The sequence below is a fragment of the Schistocerca piceifrons genome, chromosome 2 (assembly GCF_021461385.2).
Source record: "Schistocerca piceifrons isolate TAMUIC-IGC-003096 chromosome 2, iqSchPice1.1, whole genome shotgun sequence".
In the NCBI taxonomy this organism is placed as follows: domain Eukaryota; kingdom Metazoa; phylum Arthropoda; class Insecta; order Orthoptera; family Acrididae; genus Schistocerca; species Schistocerca piceifrons.
Window position 1 is genome coordinate 810,910,513 of NC_060139.1, and position 18,283 is coordinate 810,928,795.

At 40.7% G+C, this 18,283-nt stretch overlaps 1 protein-coding gene across 1 annotated transcript in view; it reads right to left on the reverse strand.

Moving 5' to 3' along the window:
* Positions 1–1,895: 1,895 nt before the first annotated feature.
* LOC124775886 (glutathione S-transferase D5-like) overlaps positions 1,896–18,283 on the reverse strand; it is a 76,823-nt gene continuing 60,435 nt past the window's right edge. The window contains exons 4-6 of the mRNA XM_047250719.1: positions 15,463–15,601; positions 8,830–8,991; positions 1,896–2,042 (exon numbers count right to left, since the gene is read on the reverse strand). Coding sequence (XP_047106675.1) covers positions 1,896–2,042; positions 8,830–8,991; positions 15,463–15,601 — 448 coding nt within the window. The remainder of the gene's footprint in view (positions 2,043–8,829; positions 8,992–15,462; positions 15,602–18,283) is intronic.

Here is an 18,283-nt window from a genome sequence, read left to right on the forward strand (position 1 = left end):
AGTTGATTCATTTGAATGAAACACATACTAGTCGTTGCTATTACTTCTACGTGTTTCTAATGGCACCTCCCGCAATTTTTATAATCGATAACTCTCAAAGAAGTTTTATGATATTCATTGGCCATTAAAATGTCTACGTCATGAAGACGGGGTGCAACAGACGTCGGACTGGCATGAATGCTGCATGCTTAGGTGTACAGATTATTAATACACTCTAAGACAAAAAAAGGCCCACCAATAAGGAATTATAGTAATGGGACGCACATCGGTAGATATGATGTACATGTACACATAAACAGATGCTTACAGTTGCAGAAAAAATAGATGATTTATTCTAAAGAAAGGGCTTCACAAACTGAGAGAGCCAATATCGCGTTGGTCCACTTCTGGCCGTTACGCAAGCAGTTGTTCGGCTTAGTATTGGTTGACAGAGTTGTTGGATGTGCCCAACTGTCACGTTATATGTTCAAAATCCTGAGCTAGTTGTAGGGCCGTGTCCATAATGCTCCAAAAGGTTCTCAACTGGGGAAAGATTCGGCGACCTTACTGGCCAAGTTAGGTATGAGCAAGCACGAAGACAAGCAGTGGTGATGAACAATGAAGGACAACAAAACAGGGCTTAGAACATTGTTGACGTATTGATCTTCTGTAATGGCGCTACATATAACAACCAAATTGATCCTCATATGAAAAAAATGGCACCCCACACCATCAGTCTTCGTTGTCGGGCCGTATGGTGGACGACACTCAGGTTGGTATCTCAACACTATCCGTGGGGACTCCACACACATTCCACTGTCATCGTGGCTCAGTTTGAAGCCAGACTCAGTCAATGAGATTCTAGGCCGAAGACGTATCTGGAGACGCCCCACAGCGTGGTGAGATGCCAACCCGATTCTCGCACACCATACGGTCTGACAACCAGGTGTGATGATCTGGGTTTTTATTTCTTTTCGTAGCAGGACCCCTTTGGTTGATATCCGCGGCACCCTTAAAGCACAACGAAACGTTGACGATGACCTAGATCCCGTTTTTGTTGGCCAACGGGGCAAGCCATCTTTCTCTTACATTCCAGAAAGATAATGCCAGCCCCAGTTCAGAACGTTTAGAACATTATGGTCAGGATCCTCCAATCAGCTCTGGATTTTGACCATCTAACGCTTCAATTGGACAGAATAGCCTATGTTCGAAGTTTCCATGATGTTGACTTTCAACAATACAACGCAGCACCACTTACCTCTCGTGTTGTGCTGACTTACCTCGACACAGAGGGTGGCTGACTTTGCCTTGGCCAGCATGTTCTTCAGATCTCACACTATGTGGAAATATGTGGGCCTGTGTTTCTGAGAGACTGTCACATGAACCTTCGCTAACCACCATCGTTAACGAACTCGGTCAAAGAGTCGAAGTAGAATGAAATGGCGCACACATGTCACCGAAGCTCAGTTCCACTCGATGCCCACTGGGATTACAGTTATGTTTCTGCCAGAGACGTCCAGTCCGTTTACTAACTCTACATCCAGGAATTCCCTGCAGCTTACATACATGCCTCCTACTATAATGTATACTCACAATAATTTTTTTATTGTCGTAATGGTAATGTATAAATCTGTTTAGGGAAAACACTGAAACTCTGTTAGTGTCGCCTTTAGCGAATTTAAGTCCAGTTACAATGGAAGCACATGAGGGCACTTACTTGTTGCAGAGGATAGATTGCCATAACTGGAGATCTACTTGGAGAGTTATCAAATCCCAACACTATTAAATATGAAATAACAGTCAATATTGAAGGCGTAGATATCAGGTTTCTAATAAATTAACACATTTCTTAAAATAAATATTTACATGTGAAATAAATCATACACAGCAAATAATTTACAAATGATAACACTTCTTTATTTTACTTTTTCTAGAATAGGTCTCGTAGCTTCACGGAACACTTTTACCTCTTCTACATATTTCTGACTAGAACTCTCAATTCGAGAAATCCATTCAGCAACATTTTTGTACTTATATGGGTTAAAATCCGTTTTTGGGATAATCTGTAACAGAGGATAAAGGAATATATTATTAGTTAATACTCTGCATATATCAGTCCACATTTAAGTCGAGAATTGCCTAATACAAACTGAGCAGAACTCTCCTAATACACACAGATTGTGAAAAAGCTAAGGTAGGGCAGAGCAAAAGCGTTAAGAGTGAGTTAACTTATCGACGTGACATTTCCTCAACATCTAAGTGCGCAGTGTAAGGAATTTTCTGACGTATGCATTCAATTACTAACATTCATAGTTGTCGAATTAGTCAACGAATATGTTGTTAAATGGTTATTGTATACTTTATTCTGTGGAAATTGAAAGACGATTAGAAGATGATTTCAGCGACATAAGGTACATGGAACTCGCTCAAAGAGTAACAAGCAACTCTACTGTCATCAAAAGGTGCTCCACAAACGTCTACCCCAATGTACCAAATGCAAAAAATGCTCGAAATTAAGCCATTCAAGACATAGATTCCTCAACGTTTACTTTCATCTTGACTTATCGCAGCACGGACCGATGTTAAATGACATTTCTTGTCTTCGTGAGCAGTATATATTTCCTCGTAAACATCTGGTTTAAATATTCGCAACATCTAAAAGTTCAGAGTTGGTAAGTTTGTTTAGCACGCCTGCTGTTTTGTATTCCCCTACCCAGCTATCACACGATCTCCAAATACTCTGTTGAGAAGGTCTGTAGTAATCTATGGCTAGACATCCTTCCTACCGATACCACATCTATCACAAAATGTCCATTTTTAAATCTTGTAATAACTGCAGCAGCATGTCTGTTACCAATTGTTTGTAACCAGTAAACCCCCAGTTCTTTAAATAATCGAATTCCCATGAATAAAACATCTTCAAACTTCCGACTACCCTATAAATGAATTTATGTGTGAGATATTTGACGTTAAGCATGTAAGGAAGAAAAAGTTCAGATAAGGTCTGAAATTATGTTTAAAGTTTGTTCAGAGTCACTAAGTGCTCTCGTTATCAAACGCTGGATGAGTATAGTCCGGGAAATTTGCGCTCCATTTCAGGCAAAACCTAGTTTCTCGTCCATCTCAAGGTTTATCACGTCACATCTTCTGATTGATCTGTCGTTACAATAATATAATTTAGCAGAGACTCTCAGTGGCATATCTGGCTACTGTTTGCAAAATGTGTTGCGAATATAGCTAGTAGTAATGAAGTAATGAAGTAAAATGTCATGTCTGAAGCTGAAGTTCGAGAATATGAGTACCGAAAAAGTAGTAACGAGTAAACTTCTTTGCTATCATGATTTTGAGTGGTGGTGGTGGGGGGGGGGGGGGATGGAGGGAGGGGGGAGGGGGGAACAGCATGAAAAAGTTTCCTCACCATTTTCAAATTATTTGCTAAGTCTGTTGAAAGTCGTTAAGTGCTCTCATTCCCAAACGTAGATGAAGAGTCCGGGTATTTGAACCCCGTGGATGACGCTACATGAAGACACACCCGTAAGCAGCGTTTCTAAGTGTAATACTTGTCTTACTGTGTTAAACGTGTAACGTAAGATCATACCTCTTCATGAGCAGATCATGAGAACATTTCTAATTTTTACTTTCACTCAACAATTATGTGAAATATTGGACATCAGATTTGTCTTGCCACTGGAAGCCATTACATAGGCAACTTCCAACTTGGATTCAGTTACTGTTTTCCGGATTTGCAGGTCTGTCACTTAGCGATATAGGTAAGTATTTTTCAAATTTTTGGGGTCCACGGCTCCCTTCGCACATGATATGCGATTCAAAGCGTGGCTAAATAAACTTAAGTTTGCGAAAAATGAATCAGAGTAGTTATCTCTTTATGAACTGTTGACACAACACATTTTAATAAATTTTCAATGCTAGCACATCTTATTCTTGGAACAGAATCAATAGGAAGGACAAGCTTGCTTCTGTCTTCATCATCAGTTTTTCACAAGATAGGAAAAACGCGACTCGCGTCTCTTTCTCTACATTAATTCACAATCTCTATATGTGTTGATGAGTGGCAATGCTGAAACACCTACCTCACATTAATAGAATGTTGCAAAAGGTATCAAAACTCGAATGGCCTTGTTACCTACTTGCTGATACTCTTGTTCACCAAGCTCCAAAACACAAGCAGTCATGAGGTAAACGGGCTTCGATTTCATTGTGAAGTCTGAAGAAATATCAGTAATTTGCTCTTGTTCTTCAGTGGTAAGTGTCAATGGAGGTCCTGTACTGAAATGATCTTCGATTCGGTTTTGTTGATCAACTTCTTCTGGGAAGTACGTCAGTTAACTGATCCACGAACAGGATATTCAATTCGATACTAAATGAAAGTGATTGTCTGCTACACCGTGTGCTAAGAAGGAAAAATGAGATTTATATCTTAATTATCCAAATTTTTCCGACAAAAATAGAGTTCCATCTACCACACTGTCATAGTAACACTTACTTTCTGGCATGCCCCTATGGTATGGTCCTGATGCCGCTTGGAGTCGCGATGTGCTGTTTCAAGTCCCCTGATAGATGATACTTGAAGAGTATGCACTTTTCGTTGAGAGGTGAAGGTCGTTATTTCAACTGGAGGTTACTGCATTTTGTGAAGTTTAAATTGCTCATGGTTTGTAAACAACGCCTTACATAGAAACCAGCATTGTTTTCATACACACTGAGATGACAAAACCTACAGGTATCGCGTTGGATATCCTTTTGCCAGGCCTAGTGCAGCAACTGGACGTGGTATAGACTCAACAAGTCGGTCGAAGTCCCTTGCTGCTAGAGCAGACCATAAATGAGAATGTTTGCCGGTGCGGGATTTCGTGTACCAGCTGAACTCTCGATTGTGCCCCATAAATGTTCTATGAAATTTATATAGGGCGATGTGGATGGTTAAATCATTCACTCGAACTGTCCACGATGTTCTTCAAGACAATCGCGAACAGTTTTGGCTCGGTGATATGACATCGTTGTTTTGGGACATGAATGTTAACAAATGGTCTCCATGTAGACGAACATAACCATATTCAGTCAATGATCAGATCAGTGGGACCAGAGGACCAATTCCATTCCAAGAAAACACAGCCCACATCACTATCGAGCCACCACCAGCTTGCACAGAACCTTGTCGACAACTTGGGGCCGGTCGCTGCGGCCGAGCGGTCCCGTAGTGCTTAGAGCCACTTGAACCTTCTTGACAACTAGGGTCCATGGCCTCATAGGGTCTGCACGACATTCGAACCCTAATTGGTTCCATGACTTCGTAGGGTCTGCGCCACGTTCGAACCCTACAACCAGCTCTTGCCAACTGAAATCGGGAGTCACCTTCCAGCGTCAATGTTTTCCAGTAGTTTAGGGTCCAACCGATATGGTCACGAGGCCAGGAGAGGTGCAGCATGCCATGCCTTGCTGTTAACAAAGGCACTCGCGTCAGTCGTCTGCTGCCACAGCTCATTAACCCCAGATTTCGCCGGACTGTCGTAATGGACACTTTCCTCGTACGTCCCACAATGATTTATTGCTTGTCTGTTAGCTCCGAAAACTCGAAGAAAACTCTGCTGCTGTCGGTCGAGTGAAAGCCGTCGACCATTGCCTTGTCTATGGTGAGAGATAGCGCCTGACATCTGCTATTCTTGGCACACTCTTGACACCGTGGATCCCGAAATATTGAATCCTCTAACGATTTCCGAAATGGAATGTCCCATGCATCTAGCTCCAACTAACATTCCGTGTTCAGAGTTTGTTAATTCGCGTTGTGTGGCCGTAATCAAGTCTGAAGTCTTTTCACGTGCATCATCTGCATACAAATGACAGCTCCTGCAATGCCTTGTGTACTCTGTGAGAATACGAGCTGTGGCAGGAGACTAGAGCGGAGCCGGCCGCTGTGGCCGAGCGGTTCCAGACGCTTCAGTCCGGAACCGCGCTGCTGCTATGGTCACAGGTCACAGGTTCGAATTCTGCCTCGGGCATGGATGTGTGTGATGTCCTTAGGTTAGTCAGGTTCAAGTAGTTCTAAGTTTAGGGACTGATGACCTCAGATCTTAAGTCCCATAGTGCTCAGAGCCATTTAAACGTTTCTCTCTCTCTCTCTCTCTCTCTCTCTCTCTCTCTTTTCTGACTAGAGCGGCAATTTTCGCCGCAGAGCACGTGGCTGGCGGCCACGGCGAGCGGCGCTAGCGTATACGCAGCGCTGGAAAAACCCAAGTGGACACTTGGCAGGGGCGCATATGACCGTGTTTGCGCTCTTGGAGAAATTTATATCCCACAGAAAAGTTGATAGAAACAGAACTAAGTGTGACACGCAGGTGCGAGTTGCCACTCAAGGACAGACAAATACATAAAACTAAATTATATAGACGCGCCACACAAATATCTAATAGTTTAAAAGTTATTGTCGTCTTAAAAATTGAAAATTTATGAACGTTGAAAAGCTAATATCGCGGAAATGCTTTACTCGATTAATATAAACAACATGTCTACGGATGCGGTTAGTAGAGCTACATCGAGCAATCATAGCCGATTTAGCAAAACATGTACCAATGTTGAATGAGACGTCGGAATATGGGATTCGACTAAGAGAAACTGTGTTTTTCGTAATAAATAAATTTAAAGAAACGAGACTAGCGGCAGCACTCTGAAGTTTAAAGAAGTAGATGAGTAATTGAGCATGTATTTTTATTCGTTTATTTATTTTTAGTATCAAAAATCCGGGAAAAGCAATATCACGCCACAAGAACATTAGTTGCGAAAAAATGGTAGCAGATACCAAATATTTTCCATACTTTTCAGTATGTCATATACGTTTTCGTGTTTAGTTTTCCAATATTCGTATTTTTTGTCAAAAATTTTTTATGTTAGGCAGTCGTTTCGAGGGTTGGTAGGGCAGCCATCTTTGATGACGGGGAGTTGGTTCTGAGCAACGCTAAGAGCCGGATATGCCGCGCATCTGGGGATAGTGGTGGGTTGTAAGCCAAGATCGGGGAAAAGTATGTATGTAGCGACGTTCGAAAGCGATCAAGTGGAGCGCAACATAGTGGCTTAGAACAGCAGACAAGAGTGTATTTTGTTAATTGTGAACAGACTGTCGAGTGCCGTGATCACGACATATGAATTTTATAGTGAAGTGTTGTTGCATCAGTTATTAAAGGCCACCCTTACATAAAAGCCCATCAGATTGCATTTTGAGTGTTCAGTGAATATATTGAAGAAAAATAAACTGCTTGTACAAAGTATAAATCAACGTAAGTGACTCAATATTTTAAATTTCACTGCAATACCTGGCTGTATTGTTTTGTTATATATTATTTCAGCTTAAAAATTGAATTTACGACAGGTGTGAGCTGGCACCCTATGACTAAACCCATAACCAAATACTGAGACCAGCCACCCCATTAAGCTGAGTGTAACAAATATATATATTTTCGTGCAATAGCACCTGGAGGCTAGAGCCAAACTGTTCAGACTTGCGCAGTGCCCAGTATTCGCAACTCGATACTGCCTCCATCTGTGTAATTAGGTGCGTATCGCTATCCCATTACTTTTGTCTCCTCTATGTACACCATTAAGACAAATGCCGATTCTGAAATTCAGGAATCCACGAAGCAGCTGATGAAGCGAAATTTGGAAAGAATGAAATGTGTTGGAATGTACCAATTGCAGGAAACTTCTTTGATCGATCCCACACCAACACCCATGCTTCCTCGTAATCATGTGTGGATTGAGTGTTATAGATGTCAAAATGTTAGTTGCATGTCTCTTTGTTGCTATTATTCATTGAATTGCTTTATTCTTCATAATTCCATTAACTTGAAGTATTTTTATAACGTATGCAACAAAGGGTCGTAAGAACTCTGTAGGATAAGGATATCTTCCAGCATACAACCACATCGCTGAACAGTGTAACGACGTTCACCAGTGACGAAAATTGCAATCACTTTTTCGGCTGCCATATACATTGAAAATGTCTGAATAGCGTCATGAGAAATTTATTTGATAGCTACCTGTGCAGAGAGTGATGGATTTCGAGCTTACGCGAACCGTATGTAAGTCATTTGTTAGTTTGCGTTTGGTGCAGTTTGTGGGATCGTTTCTCCGGAAGGTAGAACAGTGATTTGCGGCGATGAAATCATATTTCTATTTATTGAAGTTCCGCCCATGTGGCAGTGCTAAGTACGTCAGAAAATTAGCTACATTTTCAGCTATAGCTTAAGGGATACGTCTCCTCAATGTATACACTCGTAGAGCAGGTTAAAGATACTAAATACTGAAAGCAGAATACACTTATCTGAGATACTTAGGACTGACACATAGAATTCTAATGACTGCGCTTGATGAAAGGCTGGCACATTTATAAGCTATTCCAGAGCCATCCAACACGTGCAGCTACAGAATCAAAGATATTTATATTGGTGATTAAAACTACATTGGAGAATGGAACTGACATTCTTTCCCTACACGTAACTTTTAAGTTTCTAATTTACCGGAAATATGAGAAACTGTCAAGTAAAAGAGGGTAGACATACGAAGCAAGAAGTGGCATCATTTAAAATAAATAGTTAAAACCAATCTTTTAATTTGTTTCCGCAGTGTAAACGAACAAACTTGTATTAGCAAATGGGGTAATGTCGACTGATAGAAGAAAGGTTAAAGGCACACCCTAATACACTGGAGATAAGTCAAATTAGTCTATCAGTTCCAGCTTAAAATTTAATTTTTCTCATAAGAACTATAAAATTAAATTATTGTCTATTACTTTTGTGTTTACACGTAGGGACGAATCTTGCACAAACAAAACAACATTACCTGCGTTGTTGTCACAACTAGACAACCAGAGTAATCAGCCAGTGTGATGTTATCCCCTGCGAGCCACTGTCTTCCTTCTAGTATTCTGTTCCAAGTTTCTAGTCCACCATTTACTTTTTCTACACATGTGTGGTCTGGTGGTTTTCCAGACATAACTGAGCCCTACAGACAAGAAATTCACAGATCGGATTAGTAATTTAAGAGACAAATCTAACTAAAAAAAGACTTCTCACTATGACAAAAGAATATAAAAATTCAGTTAATATATTAAAATATTATCGTTTAAGTAACAGCAGACATTACACAACAGTTTTTACGTATATTTAACACGCCAGTTAAGAGACTCGTATCAGATTTTATCTACCACTTGAAGAAGTGTGCACGACGCATTACAAAAATATCCTTTATGCTAACCATTGAAACAATCAGTGGTACCCGTCGGATAATTATACCATCTCAGAGATGTGAGTACTAATAATTATTGATTCAAGTTGGCGCATAGAACAAATACATGCTAAAAAAAGAAAAAAAAAGTAGAACAGATGTTGTTTTTTTTTTTCGAAGAGCATCATGATCCATTCGACATCAACTGTATAAGGGCCACACAGAGTCTCCCGCAAACATTACACTGAACTACTCCACATTGCTCTTGCAAGTTTGTTAAATACCCACGCTCCACTTTAGGTTGTTGGAAACAAAAAACTTCCTTGTTCCATCCACCACCCTCCCGCTTTAAATGTGCTACACACCATTTCGTTTTCATTACAGTCGTAATTAAGTCTTCCACTACAGTTGTGATGTTGAACCAGTTGTTACCTTCCCCACTTCTCCTAGCCGTTCCAAGAGAGCACATCTGCAAGAACGTCTCGGCAACCCTCAGTTTTTTAATAGTTTCCACATTAAATGTCTATTTCTCACTGTAATAAATCATAATTGGTAATATCCACAGACTTCATATACCTATACAGATATATTCGAGGATACTGTTAGCAAATCCTGTTTGGTTCACTGAAATCACTGCAGCTCGCTTTCAGTCTTCTGTTTATTTCTTTTGCAGCCCATCGAGACGCAGTCTTCAAAAACTACAGAAAACTGATAACGTTGATTTCGCTACGTTGAAAAATATTGCACTTCCAATTCCTAAGCAGTCAACGGACTCGACAGTTTCAGCAAAAACTCTCAAAAGCGATGTCCTTTACTAATCGCGTTCTAGCTTAGTATTCACAATAACTCATGTTTTAGCAAATATGAAAGTTAGAGCAAATACAAAAAATCGTTGAGAAAGGTCAACTGAATTTCATCGAAACGATTAGTTAAGCCGTTCCGTAGCCATTATGAATCTTGACCCTTGATTATTAAACCTTCGTAAAATTTATGACTGCAGTTGATACCAACCTGCGGTTCCCGCCAATCTATTATCGTCAGTGTAGCGTCTACAACGGGACATTTTGTACTTATTTTGTATGTCAGATACCGTTGGAGACCTTACCGTAATTGTAATTAACTTGTGCATACGCTATAAATTAGGACTACCTTTGAACACAATTTCCAATGGTTTAGTAACAATGTAACATTTTCCTCTTTTAGTGTTCTAGGGTTAATATAGCATCAGTGTACACATTAAAGACAACTGCTGCTTTTGACTCAGTATAGAGCTACTTAGAAGTAAACTAGACTGCAAGAAAGGTATGTGTAGCTCTTCGCAAATAAACTGCCTCTAAATCTTGCTACGCACCGATAACAAAACTTGTGTCTTACGTGTTCTAGCGTTCTCTAATGAGTCACTACTAGAATTATATTTGTGTAGTCTGTAGCCCGAAGACTGTATTACTGTAGCTTTCTAGCTACTACGTCTTCATCTCTGCATAACTAAAGCAAAGTAAATCTACATCAAATTTCTTATTGTATTCAAGGCTTGCTATCTCTGTGCAACTATTAACCACCCCCGTCATCTACAAACATACTACACACTTCTCTTCTTTTGCTTGTGCCTTATCCCGCGGTCGCGCAGGTTAGGTCGAATTTGGCAAGGTTAGTGTTTAGAGGTGCCGGATGCCCTTCCTGCCGCCACCCTGTATCCCTTGCAACGGAATTAGTGTTCCCCAGCTGTATGCGTCTAGTGTAAACCATGGAATAGTGTGAACGTGTTCAGTTGTCTGGGAGTCGTGGAACTGAGGCGGGACGTGAGGGACAGCCCAGTATTCACCTAGGGGGATGTGAAAAACCTCCTAAAATCCACATACAGGCTGGCTGGCACACCAGCCCCCGTCGTTAATCCACCAGGCGGATTCGATCCGGAGCTGGCGCGCCTACCAGAGTCCAGGAAGCAGTGCATTAGCTAACCTGGCGGGTACAAACGTACTATACACTATCACAACTATATTCTTGATGCTGTTGAATGTGTCTTAGGAACGTAGACTGGATTTTAGTCAACACCTGTCAGTTTCCTCCAGCACCACGTCAATAAGACCAGGACCCATGGTCGAGGGGTATGACTAATAAACAAACAGACCTATGTCCCAGGTTCGAATACCACCCCTGCTTAATTTTTGAATGAAAATTATCAGCAACGGAGGCCGAAGGCTCAGTCTATGAGCAGTCCCTCTCGTTCTGCTGACGGTCTTGTCAGAGAGGGCGGAGGACCGGACACAATATCAGGGGTATCTTGCCCTTGGAGTGGCAAGCTGTTCCCAAATTACAGTAGAATCAGCAGACGTCAACGCCATGAGGATGCAGATGGCAATGGAGACCACTGCATTAAAGACGTGTAAGTTGTATTTAAAGGACTATCGGCACCAGTTGAAGAGTGGTCATGATCTCGCCATTGGCAAAATTTCCTAATTGATGACCCACTCCGATCTCCAGGATCGGACTGCCAAGTGGGAGGTAACAATGAAGAAAAGACTGAATAATCAACTAAAGGGAAACATACCACAAGAGAGAGAGAGAGAGAGAGAGAGAGAGAGAGAGAGAGAGAGAGCAGGAAATGTCAGAAATTTGAACGTGATAAGTAAACTAGAAAATCAGTGGAGTGACATGGAAAGAAGATAAGGGTTTCTGATAAGACAAATATAACATAATACAACATCAGCAGAAACTGGTAGAACGGGGGTAAGATTTGTTATGAGTAGGGAAGTACGACTGAGTGACATAGTGCCAACACTTCAACGACAGGCTAGCTCTCATCAGAATCGAGAGCAAATCAACACCTACAACAACAGTTCAGGTATACATGCTGAGGTCATAATCAAAAGATGAAGAGACAGAAAATAGATCAGGACATTGAAAGAGTAATTCAGTACGTAAAAGGAGATGATAATCTAATACTGATGGAGGACTGGAAATAGGTAGTAGCGGAAGAAAGGTTTACGGGAGACTATGGGGTTGGTAGCAGAAATGAGAGAGGAGAGACAGTAATCGAGATCTGCAGTAAGTTTCAGCTAGTAGTAGCGAATACACTGTTCAAAAATCATAAGACAAGAAGACATACTTGGAGAAGGTTGGGAGGCACCGGAAGATTACAGCTGGATGGTAAGAGTCCGAAATCAGTTATTGGATTGTAAGGAACCCCCAGAAGCAGACTAGGATCACAATTTCATAATGATGAATGATTTTAAGAGAGTCGTACGGAGAGTCAGTGTAAAAAGAAGTAAGATACTGACGTACTGACGAATATTGAGAAGGGTTGACGGTCTCTGTGGCTATGGATACCACGTTAATGAACAGCGCAGTTGGCAATACAGCTTAAGAGGAATGGACATATTTGGAAATGGCAATAACAGTAACTGGAGAGGCAAATATATGTACAAGGAAGGCAACTAGGAAAAAATCGTGGGTAACAGAACAAATACTTCCACGGGTTGACGAAAGAAGGAAGTTCAAAGTATTCAGGAAAAGACAGGACTACAGCTATATACATCGCTTAGAAATAAAATAACAGGAACTGTAGGGCAGTCAAGGCAAAATGGCTGCTTCAATGTTGTGAAAAAAATCGAAAAGGAAATTATCGTCGGAAGGACTGATTTAGCATATAGAAAAGTGAAGACAACCTTCAATGAATTTTTAAGTGAAGGTAGTAACATTAAGAGTGCAACAGAGTTCCATAGTTAAACTCACAGAGAGTGGCTGGGTGGTAAGAGTACATTGAAGACCTGTGACTGGGAGGACTCGCCCGACGGAGTGATGAAAATGCAGCTGATATGTAAGATATAGGGGTTATTATAATCGTAATTTAGAAGACATGTGTAGCAGAATGCTATTCTCCGTGAAAGTGAAGAACTAACGAACATATCGACTGGACGAAACCGACCAATGATTAAATTCCGTTGGAATTTCTAAATTCACTGGGTGAAGTGCCAACAAGATGCCTACTCATTTTGATGTGTAGACTCCATGAGACTAGCGACGTATCATAGGGCCTTCGAAAAAATGTCATCCATACAATTCCAAAGATACCAAGGGTGAATAAGTGCAAGAATATCGGACAATCAGCTTAGTGGCGCATGCATCCAAGCTGATGAGAGGACAATACACAAAAAAAATGAAAAAGAAAACTAGGGATCTGAACGATAGCGATCACTGTGGTTTAAAGAAAGACAAGAGCGTCAGATAAGCAGATCGGACATTGCGGTTGATAATGGGAGCCAGATTTAAGAAAAATCAAGCCATGGTCATAGGTTTTGTCGACCTGGAAAAAGCATTCGAAAATTTAAGATGGTGCAAGATGTAAACAAGTGGTGCGCAATATGCAAAAGAAGCAAAAAGGAAGGTCAACAGCAAATAGCTCGGTTTAAAAAAGTAGTAAGACAGGAGTGCATTCTTTCTCCCCTACTGTTCCATCTATACACCGAAGGAACCATAACTGAAATAAGAGAGTCAAGTGTGAGATTAAAATTCTGCGTTAAAGAATATCAGTGATACGATTCGCGGATGACAGTGCTATCCTCAGTGAAAGTGAAGAAATTGACTGGAATAAGCAGACTAATGAGTACAGGATATATATTGGGACTAAACCCGTGAAAGACGGATGTAGTGAGGACTAGGGGAAATGCGATTAATGATAAACTCAAGATCAAAACTGGGGCTCTCTAACTACACGATGTTAATTTCTGCTACCGGGGAAACAATATGATATATGACGGACTTAGCAAAGAGAATAGAAAAATCAGGTTAGCATATACGAAGAGAACATTGCTGGACAAGAGAAGCCTCCTAGTAATTGACATTGAGCTTAATTTAAGGAAGAAAAATCTGAGAATGTACGTTTGGAGCACCGAATTGTATGGTAGTTAATCATGGGCTGTTGGAATAACGAGAAAGAAGAAAATCGAAGCATTTGAGATGTGGTGCTGTAGAAGGATGTTGAAAATTGGGTTGTCTGATAATAAATATGGAGGTTCGTCGTAGAATCGGCAAAGAAGGAAAGTATGGAAAACACTGACAAGAAGAAGGGACAAAATGGTGGAACATATATCAAGATATCGGGAATGACTTCCACGACACTGGAGTTGCAGAGAGAAAAAAGTGTAGGCGAAGACAGAGCTAGGAATACATCCAACAAATAATAGAGAACATAGGGTGGAAGTGATATTCTGATGAAGAGATGACACAAGAAAGGAATTGGCGGGGCGCCGTATAAAACCAGTCAGAAGATTGACTACAAAAAGGTACATTTTACATGTTATCCAATCTACCCATCTGATCATCTATATCCTTCTGTAAAATGACATATCAAGAGCTTCTATTGTCTTCTTGTCTGTTCTGCTTAACCATACTTCATGGCGTCAAGTACTTTGCTGCCAATACAGCGAAATATGTGTACTACTTCTAGCGTCTCATGTCCTGTACCATTTCTCCCAACATTTCTCGACTTTATTTAGCTACTCTCCCTTGCCCTTGGTTTACATTCGTTGATTTAATCTTATATGTTTTCAATACACGTTTCATTACTTTCCAATAACCTTCAAATGCTTTGTCACATATGGCCGAATTACTATGGCACGAGCAAAACACTAACTTATTATTTCTCATGAATTTAAGTTCTTTTACACAAATTCTCTTTGGAACCCTTTGCTACTTTTCAGTATTACTGTGCAGGTAACATGTGCGGTAAGTTACAACTTGTCGCACTCGTATCTCAATATGAGGGCTTCTTGTATTGACTGTCAAAAGAGTTTTCTTCGTATATTTGAGTTTACTAAGATTCATTCTCGTAGAGAACGAGAAGACGTTTCTCAGTTGACTATGTTTATTAAGAAGCAATGTTCTATCATATCGATTTACTGCTATAATTCACAAACGGACTGGGGAATCCCACAAACAATTTGACAGCTTGTGCGGGATTTTCTAGAGGTTAAATAAAACCGCACAAAATTACGTTATGTCACTTTGGTTGTGTGCCATGACTGGATCACAGTTCATCAACAGCGTACACAGTAGCCTGTGATTAGTGTTAGTGTTCCTATGCCCGCTTTTCCGTGTCCAAAAACCAGATCCAGATTACTGGAGAATGTGTGTAGGCAGACTGGAGTCGGTCATTGCAGTAAAAACAAATCAGATCGATATTTCACAAGTTTTCTTTAAGATATAGATCTGAGATATTATTATCTTACGTATAATTATTGCAGCACTTACCCATACATTCGCCATAGCTCCATAGACGTCGAAGTCAAAAAACAACCGCTGATCAAAAAGAACTCGCTTTTGTGGGTCCCTTGGATATAAGGAATCATCCTTCGCGTATAATGATATAAGATACATGGCAATGGCACGGCTGTAAAACAACAACAATAATATTAATAGTGATAATAATAACAATAATGACCATAAAACAAGAGAGTCATGATAGATGTTATTAACACTATGTAATACCAAATGATAAAATATGTGAATCAAATGGCAGAAGTGATGAAATGATATTAAAGTTCGAAGGCTATCGCAGTTGTACCAGAGTAGGCATTGTCTGCAGGGGGATCGACTATTAACACCTGCCGTATCAACTTAGCAGAAATTTAAAAAAAAAACAGTAGTTTTGAATGCATTTTTGTACAGACATTTTCAAATATGTATTTTTTATAATTTATTGTACTCGTATTTTTTAAAGATAAGCCGATATGTACATATCTGAGATGTTTATACACGCACCCATAAAAGATTAATGTACCTTTCGTTTTCTGTAGTTGTAAATTATGTTTGGATAGACTATACGATGGACGTTGCAAGTGCTGTTGTACAGTGAGTTTCATCTATGGCACTGTCAGTGTCAATGTCATCATTTACTGCTGTACCTTAAACTCACTTTAAACGTAAGTTTACGTGCTGTAGTACAGCGAAATCAATCTTCAGAGCTATCAGCCAACTGAAAAGGCAATCTTCAATGCTGTCGGCCAGCTTGAAAAGTAAGTCACCACAATGGAAGAATAGTAAGGACTTTACGTGATGTCAATGTAAGTTTCCGGTATTGTCTAATTTTGTATCTTTTATAGTGTATATTCTGATGATCCTCTTGTTAATTTGAAAAGCGAAACTGGTCAATGAAAAATACAAAGTGCGACTTATGGCTGTTTTCGAAAACTTATCTCAATTGTAACAAATGGTTCAAATGGCTCTGAGCACTATGGGACTTAACATCTGTGGTCATCAGTCCCCTAGAACTTAGAACTACTTAAACCTAACTAACCTAAGGACATCACACACATCCATGCCCGAGGCACGATTCGAACCTGCGACCGTAGCAGTCGCGCGGTTCCGGACTGCGCGCCTAGAACCGCTAGTCAATTGTAACACAATGACTGCATAAATACCAGGCAACAGAATTAGCAGTACAGTCCTACTGTTGGTTTTGAATTAGTATCAAATCTTCGGGAATGTATTTGTGCTTCGGTATGAGGTGGAAGAAAATTTTACGACTCTTACCCTTTCCTCAAGCCTCGTTCGAAAATCTTACCCAGCGCTTCACATATCTGTGATTTCAAGTTACAATCGCATCTTTGGGAGTGCACACACGTGCTGATACGATTGGAAGACTGTTCTGCAGCCTCTTCGTAGCCAACTTCTCAAATTTTCTCAAATATCCAACATACCGTTATTGCAAACAACCGCAGCTGTGGAAGTGCATCTTTTCGGGATGAAAACGGCAAACAGCTGAATGTAAGGTCCTTTTTAGCAGTTGTGTAGCTTTAAATCACATGTTCAAGTGGATGCCTGAATAAAAAAGGAGAAATATCTGTTGAAAAACTGCGTTTCACCCCAATTACTAATGTAGAGAATAACAGTTGAGCCATGGCGTCATTGAGTTAGTAGACTGTTCTGTCTGGCGCCACTGGCTCAGGTGTAGTATCGACTATCCCTCTTGCAGCCCCATTGTCAATATATATGAGGAAGAGTTGGTGTTTGTGGATTGTGTCCTTACAAGGTCTTTACTTGCCGATAGGTATACACGGGGTTTGCTGGCCCGAGAAAGAGGCACGAAGTTTGTGGACTGGCGGTAGCGTCGCGACAAGAGGTGGTCACGAGGTTCGAGCGGCCGAAGCCACGAGCTGCACAAGGAGGGCCTGCGCAGAGCGAAGAAACCGGATTATTTCACCGAGGTCAGTGTCGACTATAAGCAGCAGGCCGACATCCCGTCGGCTGGTTGGCAACATTCGTGTCGGACGACCGCTCGTGGCCTGGCTGCCCTCTTCTACCTGGCTTTCATCGGCACCACTCAGTAACCGCTGCGATGCATCGTGCATCCATGGAACTGCTTGCTGATAAAAGGGAGTAACATTCTGTAATCCTCGTGATGATTTGTTTCATTATCTACCTGCCGTCCATATTATTTTCTGGTTTGTACTCGACCCTCAGAGTCTTACTCGGTCGGCTCTTTCGTCGTAGATATAGGCAGTAGCATTGTACTAAGACGCTAGTTGTCGTTTGAAAATTTGTCCCGCTATTATATGGCCTTTCCTTTCTGGTTTGTACCCGATCATTAATGTTCTAACTAATCAGCTCCTGGTCTTAAATACAGCCGAAACTATTGTACTAAGGCACAGCTTGCCGTTAAACAAATGACGGACCTTGTGGTTAGATTTAGCTGTTAACCGATCAATTCTTTGATTGCAGTTGCTTTTCTCTGTCATTAGTTATAATCTGAACAACCTGTTGTACTAAGCTGTTCGATTCTGTGTTTGAAAGACCGGGTCATTATTGGTGTATTTTAGCTGGATCTTGTGGTTCGACCGAGTGAGTTCTCTTGTAATAAGCGTTCACAAGTAGTGTTTTGAGACATTCCTTCAGAGTGGTCATAATAACTGACAATCAGTTTAACTTTGAAAATGTTAGCACCCAACTGTCGCCTCGGCTTCAGTGAAAATAAAATTGTCAGAAGCGACGGGTTGGGATCTAGTCGCACTTTGGCTGCCGATTTAATTTAAGAGGTTGGTTGCTTTGATGTAAGCCTTATCATTGTCATATT